The sequence below is a fragment of the Dendropsophus ebraccatus genome, chromosome 9 (genome assembly GCF_027789765.1).
Source record: "Dendropsophus ebraccatus isolate aDenEbr1 chromosome 9, aDenEbr1.pat, whole genome shotgun sequence".
NCBI lineage: Eukaryota > Metazoa > Chordata > Amphibia > Anura > Hylidae > Dendropsophus > Dendropsophus ebraccatus.
In genome coordinates, this window is record NC_091462.1 from 32,454,216 (window position 1) to 32,469,647 (window position 15,432).

Sequence of the window (15,432 nt, forward strand, 5' to 3'; positions counted from 1 at the left end):
CTGCCGAGTCTCATACACGCGGACCAGGTTGGATTTGTCCTAAACCGCCAGGCAGGTGATAACACCCGGCGGACCATCGACCTGATAGAGGTCTTAAACAAGACCGACTCTCAAGGATTGCTGTTGAGTCTGGATGCAGAGAAGGCCTTCGATAGGCTAGGCTGGCCCTTCTTGTTCGCTGCCCTAAAGTCATACGGCGTTTCTGGGCCTTTTCTGCAGACAGTCCAAATGCTTTACTCTACGCCTACTGCCCGCGTCCGCCTTCCGCATGCCACCTCTCCACCTTTCACGATACACAATGGGACTCGGCAGGGATGCCCCCTGTCCCCGCTCTTGTTTGTCCTTAGCATTGAACCCTTGGCGGCTAGAGTCCGCCTCTCCCCTGACATCCAAGGAGTGAAGGTACGGGACCGTGAATTTAAACTGTCATTATTCGCGGATGATATCCTCCTAACGATCAGTAACCCTCAGGTATCCCTCCCTAACCTTCACTCCTTGATTACGGAATTTGGGTCCATCTCCGGTTATAAAATCAACTCCCGTAAAACGGAGGCCATGCCTATTAACCTCCCCCCTTCTTTACTTCATGCCCTTCAATCGGCGTATCCCTACAAATGGGTGGTAGATAGACTGCGCTATTTAGGTACTAATCTTACCCCGTCCTACCACTTACTCTACAAACACAACTTCCCGAATTTCTTCCGGGAAATATCGTTACAACTAACGAAATGGTCGAAACTTCCCCTTTCCCTTATTGGTAAAATTACCACTGTAAAAATGAATGTCTTACCCCGCTTCCTCTATTTACTAGAAACCCTTCCTATCCCCATCACCAGCTCAGCACTGAAGAAATTCCAGAGTTCCCTCTTGCAGTTTGTCTGGGGTGGGGGGCGCCACCGGATCTCCAAAACAGTGATGTGCGCGGGGAAATCCCGTGGTGGGCTTTCCTTCCCGGATATCCACAAATATTATCTCGCGGCCCACCTACGGAGGATCCCTTCCTGGACCACTCTCCAGGCCTTCAATAAGTGGACCGAAATAGAGAAGCTCTGGATGGCGCCTACCCACCCTAGCGAACTGATCTGGTCCCCCAGCTACTCGGGCACGTTGTCCTGGCTTCTGGGACCGATGAGACACACTATGGAGGTTTGGCTCGCGAGCGACAAACTATTCTCCCTTAAATCCAAACCTTCCCTCTTGACACCACTCCTTTATACTGACCTACTGCAGGGGAGCTACCACCGGGACACCATATGGCCTTGGCAAATGGCCCGTTTATTCAACTTTGCCGACATATCGTGCCCCCTCTCCAGGAAGGTCTTACCCTTTTCAGTTCTCAGAGAACGATTCGGCCTCCCTTCTCAGGCAGCTGATTTTCATGCACAAATCTCATTGTTTGCTTCCGTGATTACTGGACACCGACCTTTTGCCAAACCCACATTGTTTGAAATGTTATGTAGGAATTCACCCTCGACCAAGGGATTAATATCATCCATATACTCCATTCTCAACGCCCCCTTGGAGGAACTTGATCAACCCCACCCCTACATGGCCAAATGGGAAGCTTACCTTAATAGACCTATCTCCAAGGGCCTCTGGCAGATAATTTGGTCCCAGGCGGCCAAATCCTCCTCCTGTGTTGCTTACCGTGAGAACCAATACAAAATTTTGTTTCATTGGTACCATACCCCCGCCCTTCTCCACCGATTATTCCCCTCAACACCTTCCACTTGCTGGAGGTGCTGCTCCTCCGAGGGGACATTGCCCCACATTTTCTGGGACTGCCCTGTACTGAGACCCTACTGGTCGGGTATTCGAGATCTGGTTTCTGTGGTTCTCCAGCGGGATGTACCTTTATGCCCCCTAACTTATATCCTTAATGTTCCCCCAAAGAACTTGGGTAAACGGTCGGCCAGGCTGCTCTTGCACCTCTTAACGGCGGCAAAATGTTTATTGACCAGATACTGGAAACAAACCCTCATTCCATCCGCAGTGGAGTTGGTCAACAGGATACAAGAGGTGCGGAGGAACGAGTATCTCTCCGCATCGGCCGAAGACAGGGTGGATCACTTTCAAAAAATATGGTCGCTGTGGGATACCTATTATGAACAATTTCACACCCCCGGTCAGACTCCTGTAACCAACGTTACTGTTTGACTGTCTCCTAGTTGTATTTGTATGTCTTGTCTTGTCTCCCCCCCAGTATTTGTTACGTTTCTGGTTAAGGGTTTTGCATTCCGCATTTGCTTACCAGGGGCTCACTTGACGACGTAACCATAATGAGGCCCTAAGATATGACCACTTCAGGTACCCACACAGGTGACCCCCTGGCCTCTTGGCATATCTCATAACTTTCTACCGGTGGATAATGTGTCGTAGACCCCATCTTACAGCATTGTTTCGCCTTATTCATCACAATTCTTACTCTGTTTCATTGATGACCCTTATACAATGTTGTTTACTTGTTCACTGTTTATTTTCTCTGTATTTTGAAAATCCTAAAATAAACAATTTATAAAAAAAAAAAAAAAAAAAAAAAAAAGATAGTAAAATAATAGTCTTCTTATTATAAGAAATTTAGGAAGTACAAGTCCTCCCTTTATATTTATTTTGAATCCACTTCTGATTTTGGCATAAAAACTGCAGCTGCAGTTTAAAAAACTGTCATGTGTGTTTCCAGCCAAAGGGTGCTGACTTGCATAAAACACTTGTTAAGGCCTTGTTCACACACACTGTATTTTTTGATTAAACAACGATTGTACAAGGACCTCACGGCCCTGAACTAGGCCACTGATGTCACACATCCATGACTTGCATGTAAATATATCTTAAAGGGGTTCTCTGGCGAAATTCCTTTTGATGCAACAACAGCCGTTGTTTAATCACAGTGGCCAATTGCATTCACTACTATGTAATCCTGGCCGAAGTGTATACACACTGTATACACCCCCACCAGGATTACATGCTGCCGCACAGAATACTCACATGTCTATTTTGTGTGGCCGCTATTCATTGGATAGCGTCCGTCAAAAATACACTGTGCGGACAATGTAAAGTGTGGCTCCGGACCTACTTTACATTGTCTGCTATGGTTAATTAGAACTCAGGCACACCCAAATGTGCCTGCATTCCAATTAAAAGGAAGTGATGTTCATCCGGCCGGTACTGAACTTCACACACAGCAGCTGTTCTGTGACATGGCCACTGTTATACAACATCTGAACATGGCCTAAATGTGCTATAAAAAAACACTATGTACATAGAAATGCATATGCTTGTAAAATAATTGCACTTTTGTCTCAACATTGACTTGTGAGTGCTTGAAAAAGTAGCAGTCACAGAAGAACAAAGGCAGAAACCTACAAAATATACATGCTCTTGTGATGTAGATTTTTCTATATGGTGATGGTAAATATATGAATTTACCCTAACAGCTCATCCCTATAGGATACTGCAGCTCCTCCACCAGCAGGAACGGCAATCGATATGTCTCTGAGCTCTCTATAGCAGATGAAGGTCTCTTTTTATCACCTTAGCATTTCTAATAAAGAGGTTTCTAAGTCAATAACTGATTTTAGGAAGACAAGTATGTCTGTATAATGATCGGCTATTACCAAAGCCGAGCACAGTTATCCCTATGCCTGTATAGAATAGTGTGTAAGAATTTGGGCCCAAATTAACTATTGTTGTCTCTTTATATAGCATTTAAGGGGTATGTAGCCAGGAAGAATTATATTGTACTGAGGAACAGCAAACCGGTTACCCTCACGGATGGATCACTTGGCAGGACATGCGCTATGTACAGCAATGAAGAATGGTGAGTAAACTGCTGAAAATACTGGTAATACAAAGTGTAACACAGTATAAGGATCCCCAACATTTAGCCATTACTATATAACCTAAACTGTACAACAGTTAGTATATGAAGAACTTATAATCCAAGTAAATGGGGCGTACTGCCAGTTATGCCTCATTGGAGTTATACAGTATTTCATGATTTTGATTGGAAAAATAAAGGAATAGATGAACAAGCATATTAAGGTTTTGCATGAATGGTAATTTCCTAATGAAAAGTCATGAACGTTCCTTAGCTGCTGGTATACCTTTATGTGTATAATCCTATGGAAATCTAATTCCCATTATACAGATGAATATTATTCAGCTTCCATAAGTGCACATTGAATCAATTGCAGGAGCGACTCCACAAAAAAAAATGACCTTATTAAATGGGTACTGAGACCAGGCATTTTGTCCCTTATATTTCAGCATGCATTGTGTACCAAAATTCATGCCACAAAACACGTGCAACAGATGTCCCATTGTTTCCATAAGATTAGGTGCTGCAATTCTCTGTTTGTACTGTGAACTGCAAAGTGTAAAACATTTCAGAGATGTCAGAATAAGTGATGTGTCGCTTATTACAAGTACATTGCTCAAAAAGTTTACCCAAATTTCATGATAATTGCCTTGTGCATAAAACTGGTATTACTGACAAAATTGTTCATCCAGTTAAAACTGAGGATGTCGTGTCCAGGGATTTGATCAAATCACTGACCCCTTTCAGGGAAATCAGGGACTGAATGATCAAGGAGTCGCCTGGCTCTATGTTTTGCGGCGAAGGCGGAGGCGGACGGGGGGAGCAAAGCGGCACACCTCCCCAGCAGGTATATGGCGGTGGGGTGGATGGGGAGCAGAGCGGCACACCTCCCGGCTGTCATACAGCATTGGGGTGGACGGGGAGCAGAGCGAACAGGCTGGGGGAGCAGGAGGCCTGTTGCACGGGACCGGAGGTGGACAGGGAGCGGAGTGGCACACCTCCCGGCAGGCGTATGCCGGCAGGGGCGGACGGGTAGCGGAGCAGACAGGTCGGGGGAGTGGGAGGCGCGTAGTAGGGGAAACGAGCGGAACAGGGAGCAGAGAGGCGGCGGAGGCAGGATGGGGAGCAGAGAGGCTGCGGAGGCAGGATGGGGAGCAGAGATGCGGCGGAGGCAGGATGGGGAGCAGAGATGCGGCGGAGGCAGGATGGGGAGCAGAGATGCGGCGGAGGCAGGATGAGGAGCAGAGCGGACAGGTCGGGGGAGTGGGAGGCGCGTAGTAGGGGAAACGAGTGGAACAGGGAGCAGAGAGGCGGCGGAGGCAGGATGGGGAGCAGAGAGGCTGCGGAGGCAGGATGGGGAGCAGAGATGCGCAGAGGCAGGATAGGAAGCAGAGCGGACAGGCCGGGGGGAGCAGAGCAGCAATACGGTAAGCGAATTCTATGTCACAGGGGGAAATGATAGAGTTCATTCCATCATTTCCCTGAAAGGAGTCAGTGATTTGATCAATTCCCTAGGGAAATGATGGAACAGCGCGGTCATTTTATCATTTCCTGGGATTTGATCCCTGATTCTATCATTTCACTGCAACATATACAAATCTTTAAACTGATAGCATAGGAATGACAGATGAGTGCAACTTGAGCATGCTCAAATCCAATCATTCTGTATTTAAATACCGGTGGCTGAAGAAGTTGGATGTAGCCCTACGGAGTCCTGAAGGACATGAACACAGTCATCGGTATTCAAATGACCGGATTCGAGCATGCTTGAGTTGCCCTCATTTCTAATAGATACCTGACGTTCAGCCTTTGGGGTTGTAGATGTCACTGACCATATGAGACCAAAAGAAACGTAAGGGAAAATCTTCCTATACTCCAGCGTAAGAAGGCATGTAGGTTGAGTGCTCTGTTTCTTCCTCCTTTGGGGAAGCACTGTGGTATCTTTACCATCTCAAAATGTTTTGTTGTATTGAACATATATAAATAAGGCACTATAAAAAGTCATACATGGAATGGTGATGTAGGGATTTATTTTGATTGCCATACTTGTTGTATTTTTTCCCTAGTATGGTGCACTCTGTATCTGCCTAGGGTCATATGTTGAAATTTTAACCCTTAGCTGCACCAGGACATTACTAAACGGTGCCGCTAGCGGAGTTCAGAGGGGGGTCGCGCGGCGACCCCGCTCTGAACTGTTGCGATCCTGGGTGCTATATGGAGCCTGGGACGGCGGCTATTAGCGGGCACAGTCCAATCGCCATGTCCGCTAATTAGGTATTTAGATGCAGCTGTCAAAGTTGATAGCTGTATCTAAATACTTGATGATCGCCTTCCCTGGTGGTCTAGTGGGCAGATCGCGGACCTGGCCGGGGTCTGCACCGTAATGGCGCTGATCCTGGCTCGGCATTCTTTTGCTTTCGGCTGCAGCAGCTGAAAGCAATAGAATGCCTATCTCATGGATCTATGCAGTATATCTATACTGCATAGATCTCAATGAGAGATCAGAGCAGTCATACTAGAAGTCCCCCAGGGGGAACAAACCCTAACCCCAGGGCGCATAACCCAAACCCCAGGGGGAGCTTCTAGTATGTGTGTAAAAAAAAATGTCTTTTTATTAATACAAAATCCCCTCCCCTAATAAAAGTCAGAATCACCCCCCCTCCTTTTCCTATTTTATAAATAAACATGTTTAGTTTCACCACGTGCGTAATCGTCTGAATTAATAATTTATCACATTCCTGATCTCGCACGGTAAACAGCTTAAGTGTAAAAAAAAATCCAAAGTGCAAAATTGTGCATTTTTGGTCGCATCAAATCTCAAAAAATTGTAATAAAAAGCGATCAAAAAGTCAAACATGCGCAATCAAGGTACAGACAGAAAGAATACATCATGGCTCAAAAAATGACACCCCACACAGCCCCATAGACCAAAGGACAAAGGATAAAAGTGTTTTATTCCCCCCCCCCCCCAAAATAAAAAAAATTGCGTGTTTTTTTTTTTTCAATTTCACCAAACATTAAATTTTTTTCTGGTTTCACTGCATATTTTAGATAAAAATTACATCTGCCATAGCAAAGTACAGTTAGTGTCGCAAAAAATAAAGGCTCATCTGGGTCTCTAGGTGGAAAAATGGCGCTATGGCCTTATATACACAAGGAGGAAAAAAAGAAAACGCAAAAATGAAAACTGGCTGTGTCCCCTAAGGGTTAATGAATCAGCCATGACAATATCATGTGGCAGAAAGTTTCATAGTCTCACTGTTTTACAGTAAAAAAAAAAATCTGCATCTGTGCTGGTGGTGAAACCTTCTTTCCTCTAGACGTAGAGGATGCCCCCCTTGTCATGGTTACAGACCTAGGAATAAAAAGATCACTACAAAGATCTCTGTACTGTCCATTCATATATTTGCACATTGTGATCAGATCGCCCCTAAGAAGTTTTTTTCTAAACTAAATTACCCCAAGCTTAATCTCCTGGTACTGTAACCCACCCATTCCCTTAATGACCTTTGTCGCCCTCCTCTGCACCCGCTCCAGTTCCGTCATGTTGTTTTTATATTCTGGTGCCCAAAACGGTACACAGTATTCTATGTCTGACCAGTGATTTATAAAGAGGCAAAACTATATTCTTGTCTTCAGTATCTATGCCTCTTTTGATGCACCTCATTATTTTATTAGCCTTGGCAGCTGCTTCCTGGCACTGATCACTAAAGTTGAGTTTACTGTCCACCAATACCCCCAGGTCCTTTTCAGAAGCAGTTTTACCAATTGTTTTATTATTTAGCATATATCTGTACTTATTATTTATACAGCCCAAGGGTAGGACCTTACATTTATCCACATTAAACTTAATTTGCCATTTATCTGCCCAAGCCTCCAGCTTCTCCAAATCCCTCTGTAATCTGATATTATCATCCTCTGTGGTGATTACTTCACTCAGTTTAGTATAATCTGCAAAAATGTACATTCTACTCTGTAGCCCCTCTACAAGGTCATTAAACATATTAAAAAGATAAATACCCAACATTGACCCCTGTGGTACCCCACTAGTAGCTAAAACTCAATCTAAGTATGTTCCATCAATGACCACCCTCTGTTTCCTATCACTCAGCTAGTTACTTACCCATATGTTTTCTCCTAGTTCCTGCATCCTCATTTTACAGACCAACCATTCATGCGGCACAGTATCAAATGCCTTTAAAAAGTCCAGATACACAACATCCACAGCCTTCCCCAGGTCCACTCTATAACTGACCTCCTCATAGAAGCCAATCAGATTAGTCTGGCAGGACCGATCCCTTATAAACCCATGCTTGTGCTGTGTTATAACATTTTTTCATTAAGATATTCCAGTATAGCATCTCTTGCAAAACTTTCCAATACATTATTCACAATAGATGTTAGACTTACAGGCCTATAGTTTCCAGAATAACTTTTTAACCCCTTCTTGAATATTGGCACCACATTAGCTATGCACCAGTCTTATGGAACAATCCCTGTCATTATAGAATCTTTAATTGTTAGGAATAAAGGTCTGTCTCAGACAATACTTAATTTCTGCAAAACTTTAAGATGGATGCCTTCCGGGCCCGGTATTTTATAGATTTTATTGTTTTAAAGTTGTCACCATACTTCATGTTGGGTTAGGCAGGTAACATTTATAGGAGCATTTACATCATCCCTAGTCATGTCATCTGTTATAAGCTGACATGACCTCTGCACATCTAGGGCACTGGTGTTAAACTCGCAAACCTCCAGCTGTTTAATACTACAATTCCCATCATACCTGAACAGCCAAGCTACAACATGATGGGAAAAGTAGTTTCTCAACAGCTGGAGGGCCGATCTAGGTTAAGGCTTTGTATAACTTTTCCATCTCATCCTATGTTTGTACAGTGCAACAAACTTTACCTAACTACAGCATGAGGACACAAATAAATGTAGTCCATAAAACGTCCCATTTCCTGGACTTTGATACAAAGTAAATGTATTGAGTAATTGTATTTCCTCGCTAATAAATCACTTTATCCCCTTTCTGTTCTCCCAGGCAAGAGAATTGTGACACCGCTCATTTCACGGGCAGCCCGGACCAGCACTTGGAGAAGGTAGTCTTACGTGCCGGCTCTGAACACGGCATTGTTACTCCGCATTCCTCTGTCTACTGTTCATAGTCGTGTTCACGGCTATTTGGCTGAACCATGTGAACATGAAACCGTTAGTTATGTTTTGAAGTCTCTGAGACAAAAGCCCCGCTTGCTAAGAACTTGAGTTCTGTGGAAAGACAGGGAGGTACAGTGAAAAGAGAGTATCAAAAGGCTGAAAATTTGCTGCGGAGAATAAAACGCGAGCTGCTCCCCGAGGTGGTGTGTCTGTGCACTCCGCTTAGCTACAGATGTTACAGCCTCTATTTTAGTAAAGACCTCAGGTTCTTTGGTAGCACTTTGATATCCTGCTCGAATTCAATATGTGAAATGGAGGAGTCTTTCTGTGACTTGGAGCACAGTACAAGCTTTGAAGTTTGATCCAATTTTTGCTGCTTACCATTTGATGTTGAAAGGATGAAATGAAGAAAATGTACAGTTTTTTTGCCAGTAACTCTGTAGAGCATATGTAAGATAAAAAAAAAAATCAAAATCCGCTGGATGATGTACTTAGAAATGTTAAGCAGATTAATACCTTCCTATAGCTTTTTGCTGATACAAATGAAACACGAGGGTGGAGGGGGGGGGGGGGTATAGCGCATATTGTGCTCTGAGATTTTCAGTCTATAAAAATATTTTTTAAAGGAGCTAGTTCTCAAAAACACTCGGTCATATCAGCTACTTGTTAACTATTTCCATTGAGTGCTAGGTTGTCTTGGTGGGGTAAGTGGAGTTAACAAGCTTCCAAGCTGCTGCCACTATGGATTTTCCACTCAAAGTGCCGACTTATTCTCTGTACGTTAATGTTTACATTTATTCATCTTTTTGATCATTGGGCACCGCTACTTCAGGTCCGTGCTGTTATCACAAGCTTACGTCTATGATAGCTTAATGCCTTTGAATGATGATCAAAAATCCTCCTTTTGCTAAATGTTCTTTTTTTTATTACAGCAGGTAGGTACTTTATAGGCATTTTAGCATTAAAGCCCTAGGAGGCATTTACATGCCCACAAAATACTGTATTCTGTGGACCGGACCGCAGAGGTCCCAGCATCAGCATTCATTATGATGCTGAAGCTCCCATACTGTATAAATGTTTGCACTACTGTAATATGTAGAGGCATTCCCGGCACTCACCAAATCAATGATATGCTTTTATTCAGATTCCAGTGAGCAGCTTGAAGTCATAGGACAAAATTCGTCACCAAGCCTTGGATGCATGTCAAAACGCTTCCTAGGGCCATGTTCATATTTTGTAAGACACCGGTCGTTCTGTGACCTGGCACGGACTGGCCAGTGTCTGAGAAGATCATCACGGCCGGTTCTGCAGTAGCGGCTGGATAATCTTTAGCGCCGCTGAATTCTGATGCGGGCGCATCTGTGCAAGCCCACATCAAAATTCCCCATCGCTCACAATGGAGCGTGCGGCTGGAGCCACGCGCTTCATTGTAAGCACTGACAGGGTTGACGTCAGTTTCTCGCGGCGCCGCTAGGGATCCCGGCCGGAGTGTATACCATGTGTATACACTCCGGCTGGGATTCCATTGAAGGCAGCACTACGTAAGCTACGTAAAAATCACGGCCGTTGTTGCAAATAGGCAACAACAACCGTGATTACTACGTAGCTTACGTAGTGTGAAAATAGCCTATGACTGTAATATGCCCATTGGGATGTGAGTAAAAGCATATTATTGATTTGGTGAGTGCCGGGCATTTTTCTACATTGTACTTGGATTTACCTGCAACGAGCACCACGAGTGCCATCTTCACACTTTACCATATGCTACTATACTAACCAAACAAAAAGAATGGCCTGTCATATATACTCACTGGCACACCAAACAAAATAAAAAAAAATATATGTATCTTTATTTTACATAAATCAAAATAACAAACATCACACTGGGACATGAACAGTTAAAAACATCTTAAAACACACAAAATACATCAAGGGGCCCCACTATATATGGGTAAAAGTCCCCAGGACACTCCGGCAACCAAAATGGCAAGGACCATGTCTAACCAATAAATCTGAAGTGATAACTGTGCCCCACTATTGTAAACAATGATAATAAGGTAGAAAAACTAACAAGAGATGTGCAAAACAAGTAAGGGCAGGTATAACCAGAAAATGACCAAATTATCACCAAATAATCAGAAGGTCCATGTGGGGGTCCACAGCTCCCTATGCGTTCCATTCCCCACTGGGAACTTCCTCAGAAGTTAATGGCGACTGCACTGACACAGCCGCAGGGTTTCGCACCTCCCGACATCATAATAGTGCACGGACAGTATATTGCGCTCGCTGTATGAGAAGAGCTACATTATGGGGCTGATTAACTAATGTTGTTCTAATGGAATAATTACTAAGGGCAATAGGACACAAAAGTTCTGTTTGTTTGTTTGTTTGTTTGTTTGATATGTAGGATTGTTGAAAACCAGACAAACTTAGTAAATCAGGATCGAAATGGAAAAGGCAGCAAGCCAGGTAGAGAATCACTTATCTGTGCGCTTCTCCCTGCCTGTTTTGAGAGTCAGTAAGGGTCTGAAAACTCTAATGAAAGGGACACTTTAAGGGTACAAACACACACACCGTATACGCAACAGATCTGCAGCAGATTTGGTGGTGCAGATTTGATGGTGTGTTCAGCTATTTAGATCTGCGTATCGCAGCAGAAAATACGCTGCGTATACGGTGTGTGTGTTTGTACCCTAAGGGTGCGTTCACACCTACAGGATCCGCAGCAGATCTGCAGCAGATCCGCAGCAGATTTGATGGTGCAGATTTGATGCTGTGTTCAGTTATTTAAATGAAATCTGCTGCGGATCCGGTAAATGTGAACGTACCCTAAAAGTAAACTGAAAATAAATGCTCTTTAGGCTATCAACCATGTCTATTAATGAGAACCATCTGAAGACCAGTTGTCCCATTTTCAGCATTGTTTCAATCACTCTTTAGAGTAGGGTTCTAGCTGGATGGGTTAGATGCCTGAAATCAGCTCTTAGGGTCCTATTACAAGGAGTGAATTTTAACTATTAACGACTAACAATAAACGATTGCAAACGAGATTGTTTATCATAAGGGTCCATTTACTTAGAAAGATTATCTGACAGATTATCTGCCAAAGATTTGAAGCCAAAGCCAGATACAGCCTATAAACAGAGATCAGGTCATAAAGGAAAGCCTGAGATTTCTCCTCTTTTCAAATCCATTCCTGGCTTTGGCTTCAAATCTTTGGCAGATAATCTTTCTGTGTAAATGGACCCTTAACCTGAAATCGTTCACCATATTACACAGAACGATGGTCATTAGTTACGGTCGTTACTACGATTGTTATTGCGATCGTTACTATGATCGTTTACTCCTTCTGATCCCAGGAAAACAATGAACAATGTGCAATTACACTGAACGATTAGTGGAAAAATCCAGAACTTGAGCGAACGAATGTGGAATTACAGCGAACGATTAACGATAATTTTAGGTTCAGATCTAAATCAACGATCAACAACTTACGAACGATTTTTTGATCATTGCCTGCAATTACACAGAACGATTATCGCTTAAATTTGAATGATTTCACAATTTTTCGCATGATAATCGTCCCATGTAATAGAGCCCTAAGTACCAGTGACTTGAGATATAACTTATGCACCCCCAGCTACTTGATCCATACCCAGTGTAAGGGCCCTATTACACGGGCCCGATCAACAGTATAAATGAGCGCCGATCTGCTAGATCGGCGCTCATTTACTGGGCCTATTCCACGGCCCGATGATCATTTAGCGAGGGCTGCAGGGACATTGTTACATTGTTACCGATGTTCTTGCAGACCTTGCAGTATACATTACCTAGCAGGGCTTTTCCTCCGCTCCATCTTCATCCCGGTCCCGCGGTACAGCATCAGCTTTGGTGCGGCTTGACTGAGCTGTAAGACCGCTCAGCCAATCACTGGCTGCGGCGGTCCTGGGCAGTGATTGGCTGAGCGGTCTGAAAGCTCAGTCAGGCCGCACCGAAGCTGATGCTGTGCTGCGGGACCCGGGGAGGAAGACGGAGCGGAGGAGAAGCCCTGCTAGGTAATGTATGCTGCTTCTCAAATCGTCGGTCGCCCGCCACGCACCACTATTTCACGAAGCGATGCACGGTGGGTGACCGATGATTTTAGGTTTGGGTTTAAATAATTGATCAGCCGGCTGATCGTTTTCTCTATTCCACCGAGCGATAATCGGCCGAATTACTGCTTTTTCTGCATATGTTATTACTGCAAATAATAGATTGAAAGAGTAGCTATAGCAGTCACAGTGGTCTCAGTTGGGACTGAGCCCATAAATCAGGGGGCCCAGAGGCCCCCCCTTACCATGTTTTGGATAACTGCTTATTAGTGGCCTGCAAAAACTCAGCTCCAACGCTTAGCAATAGATAAAGGTCTGTGTAGCAGCACTGACAGGATCAGAGGTGTCACACACAGGTTAGATATCAGAGGACTGAAGAAATAAAACAAGAGGCTGTAGTGATAGCAGCAGGGAACATAAGAACTATGAGAGTGCAGTGTCGGACTGGCCCACCAGAAGACCGGAGAATCCTCCGGTGGGCTCCCAGCTTTAGAACTTGCACTAACACTGACTGACATGTCATTTCTCACTGGTTCTTTATTGGTGGGCCCCCAGGGTCATTTCCTCTGGTGGGCCCCAGATACCCCAGTCCGACACTGTGAGAGTGTTAACCTCTTCCTTTGTAATACTTACTTATAGTAATACTTACTATATGTGGCTAAGCATATGGTTATGCAAATTTACAGTACTTACTGTTGCAAGGTGGGTGGGGCTACGTGGCACTGCAGCCGTGAAGCCCGCCCAGGTAGCACAATCTGCAGATGATAGAAGATGACTTTTTACTGGAACAAGCACCATGACGTATGATATAAAATAAAGTATGAAAATTGCTAAATTTAACTTTTACACCTGTGTAGAGTAGAGAAGTCATAATGCAAAAGGGGGGGGGGGGCAGTGTCACTTTAAGCCCCTATTGCACGGGGCGGTTCAGGGGAGCAAACGAATAAAGGCAGATAATCACTTTGTGTAATAGGGCCTTAACTCTCCTTATATAGGTAGTCAAGCTGTAATGTGTCCCTATTGCAAGTGTCGCCTTTGGGTTCATGGTTCTAGATTCTCTGTCCCCTCTTAAAAGAGAGGAATTGTATTATTTAAGCTATGACATGAAAAGATGAAATAATGTGTACACCTAACACTATATACTTAGTATACATAGCCCCAGTAATCACAGATCTGATCATCCTGTGCACTAACATCATCTCCTCCTTCCCACAAGCATAGTAAATTTTTGTATTTTATATTGGTTACTCAACACAATTGAGATTGTTATCTTTTAATATAATCTTTTCAATTGTTTTCCATCCATGAAATTACAGAAATTAGCAGGCCTACCTATACATAGTAATATAATAAAAGTCATTTCCTTTCTCGTTTCGAGTCCCTCATATTATAATAACTTTCTCTATGGCTTATTTAACGCTAATAAACTTGAATGTTAGGAACGTTATGGCAAAAAGAAAGCTTTAAAATGAGACCTGACAATGACTTTTATCGAAAGGTATATATATATATATATATATATATATTTATAAATAATATTTAATTATTAAAAAGTTTTTACCCATTCTCCACTGAAGAACTTTCAAACTTGCGCCCAAAAGTACACAAGAATGATTAAAGGAGTTATCCAGGATTACAAAAATATAGCTGTTTTTTTCTAGAAATAGCGCCACTCTTGTCCTGAGTTTGTATGTGATGTTGCAACTCAGTTACATTAAAGTGAATGTAGCAGAGTTGTAATACCACATACAACCTGAGGACAGGGGTGGTGTTGTTTTCGGAATAAAGCTACTGATGTATATTGTTCTAATTCTAGATAACTTTGAGAAAGAAAAAAAACAAAAAATGGCAACAATCTTTGGAGAGAACTTAACTCTGCTATTAGGAATAGAACCCTGCAAACATTCAAATACTCAAGCTGCATTGGAATTGGTAGTGTACCAGAAGACAGGTGCAAGAAGCTGACAAGAAACAGTATACTGTTATACAGATTCTGCAGCGTACCTTGTAAAGAAAAAACATCTGCAGCTAGTACTAACATAGCATTAATCGCATCATTAATTACACTATGACTTAACATAGCCAGAAGTAGTGGTGGTGCTGGGTTACTACATCTCAGGTCCTATTAAAGTGAATAGGAGTTGGGCTGTAGTACCTGAGCACACAGAGAATTCTTCTGGATATGGTTCTCACACAGGTGATGTATTGGAATCCTCGTGTCAGACCCCATCGATTTAATACTGATCATCTACCTTGAGCACAGGTCATGATTAAGTTTTAACTGCAAATGGCTCCTTAAAGGAAATCTATCCAGGCAGATAGGTGATAGGGAGATGAGGGGTGTCTGGCCAAAAACAACTTTTA

At 43.4% G+C, this 15,432-nt stretch overlaps 1 protein-coding gene across 1 annotated transcript in view; it reads left to right on the forward strand.

Moving 5' to 3' along the window:
* MYO3B (myosin IIIB) overlaps nt 1-15,432 on the forward strand; it is a 279,760-nt gene that overhangs the window by 220,768 nt on the left and 43,560 nt on the right. The window contains exons 30-31 of the mRNA XM_069985142.1: nt 3,703-3,817; nt 8,865-8,922. Of these exons, the coding sequence (XP_069841243.1) occupies nt 3,703-3,817; nt 8,865-8,922 (173 nt within the window). The remainder of the gene's footprint in view (nt 1-3,702; nt 3,818-8,864; nt 8,923-15,432) is intronic.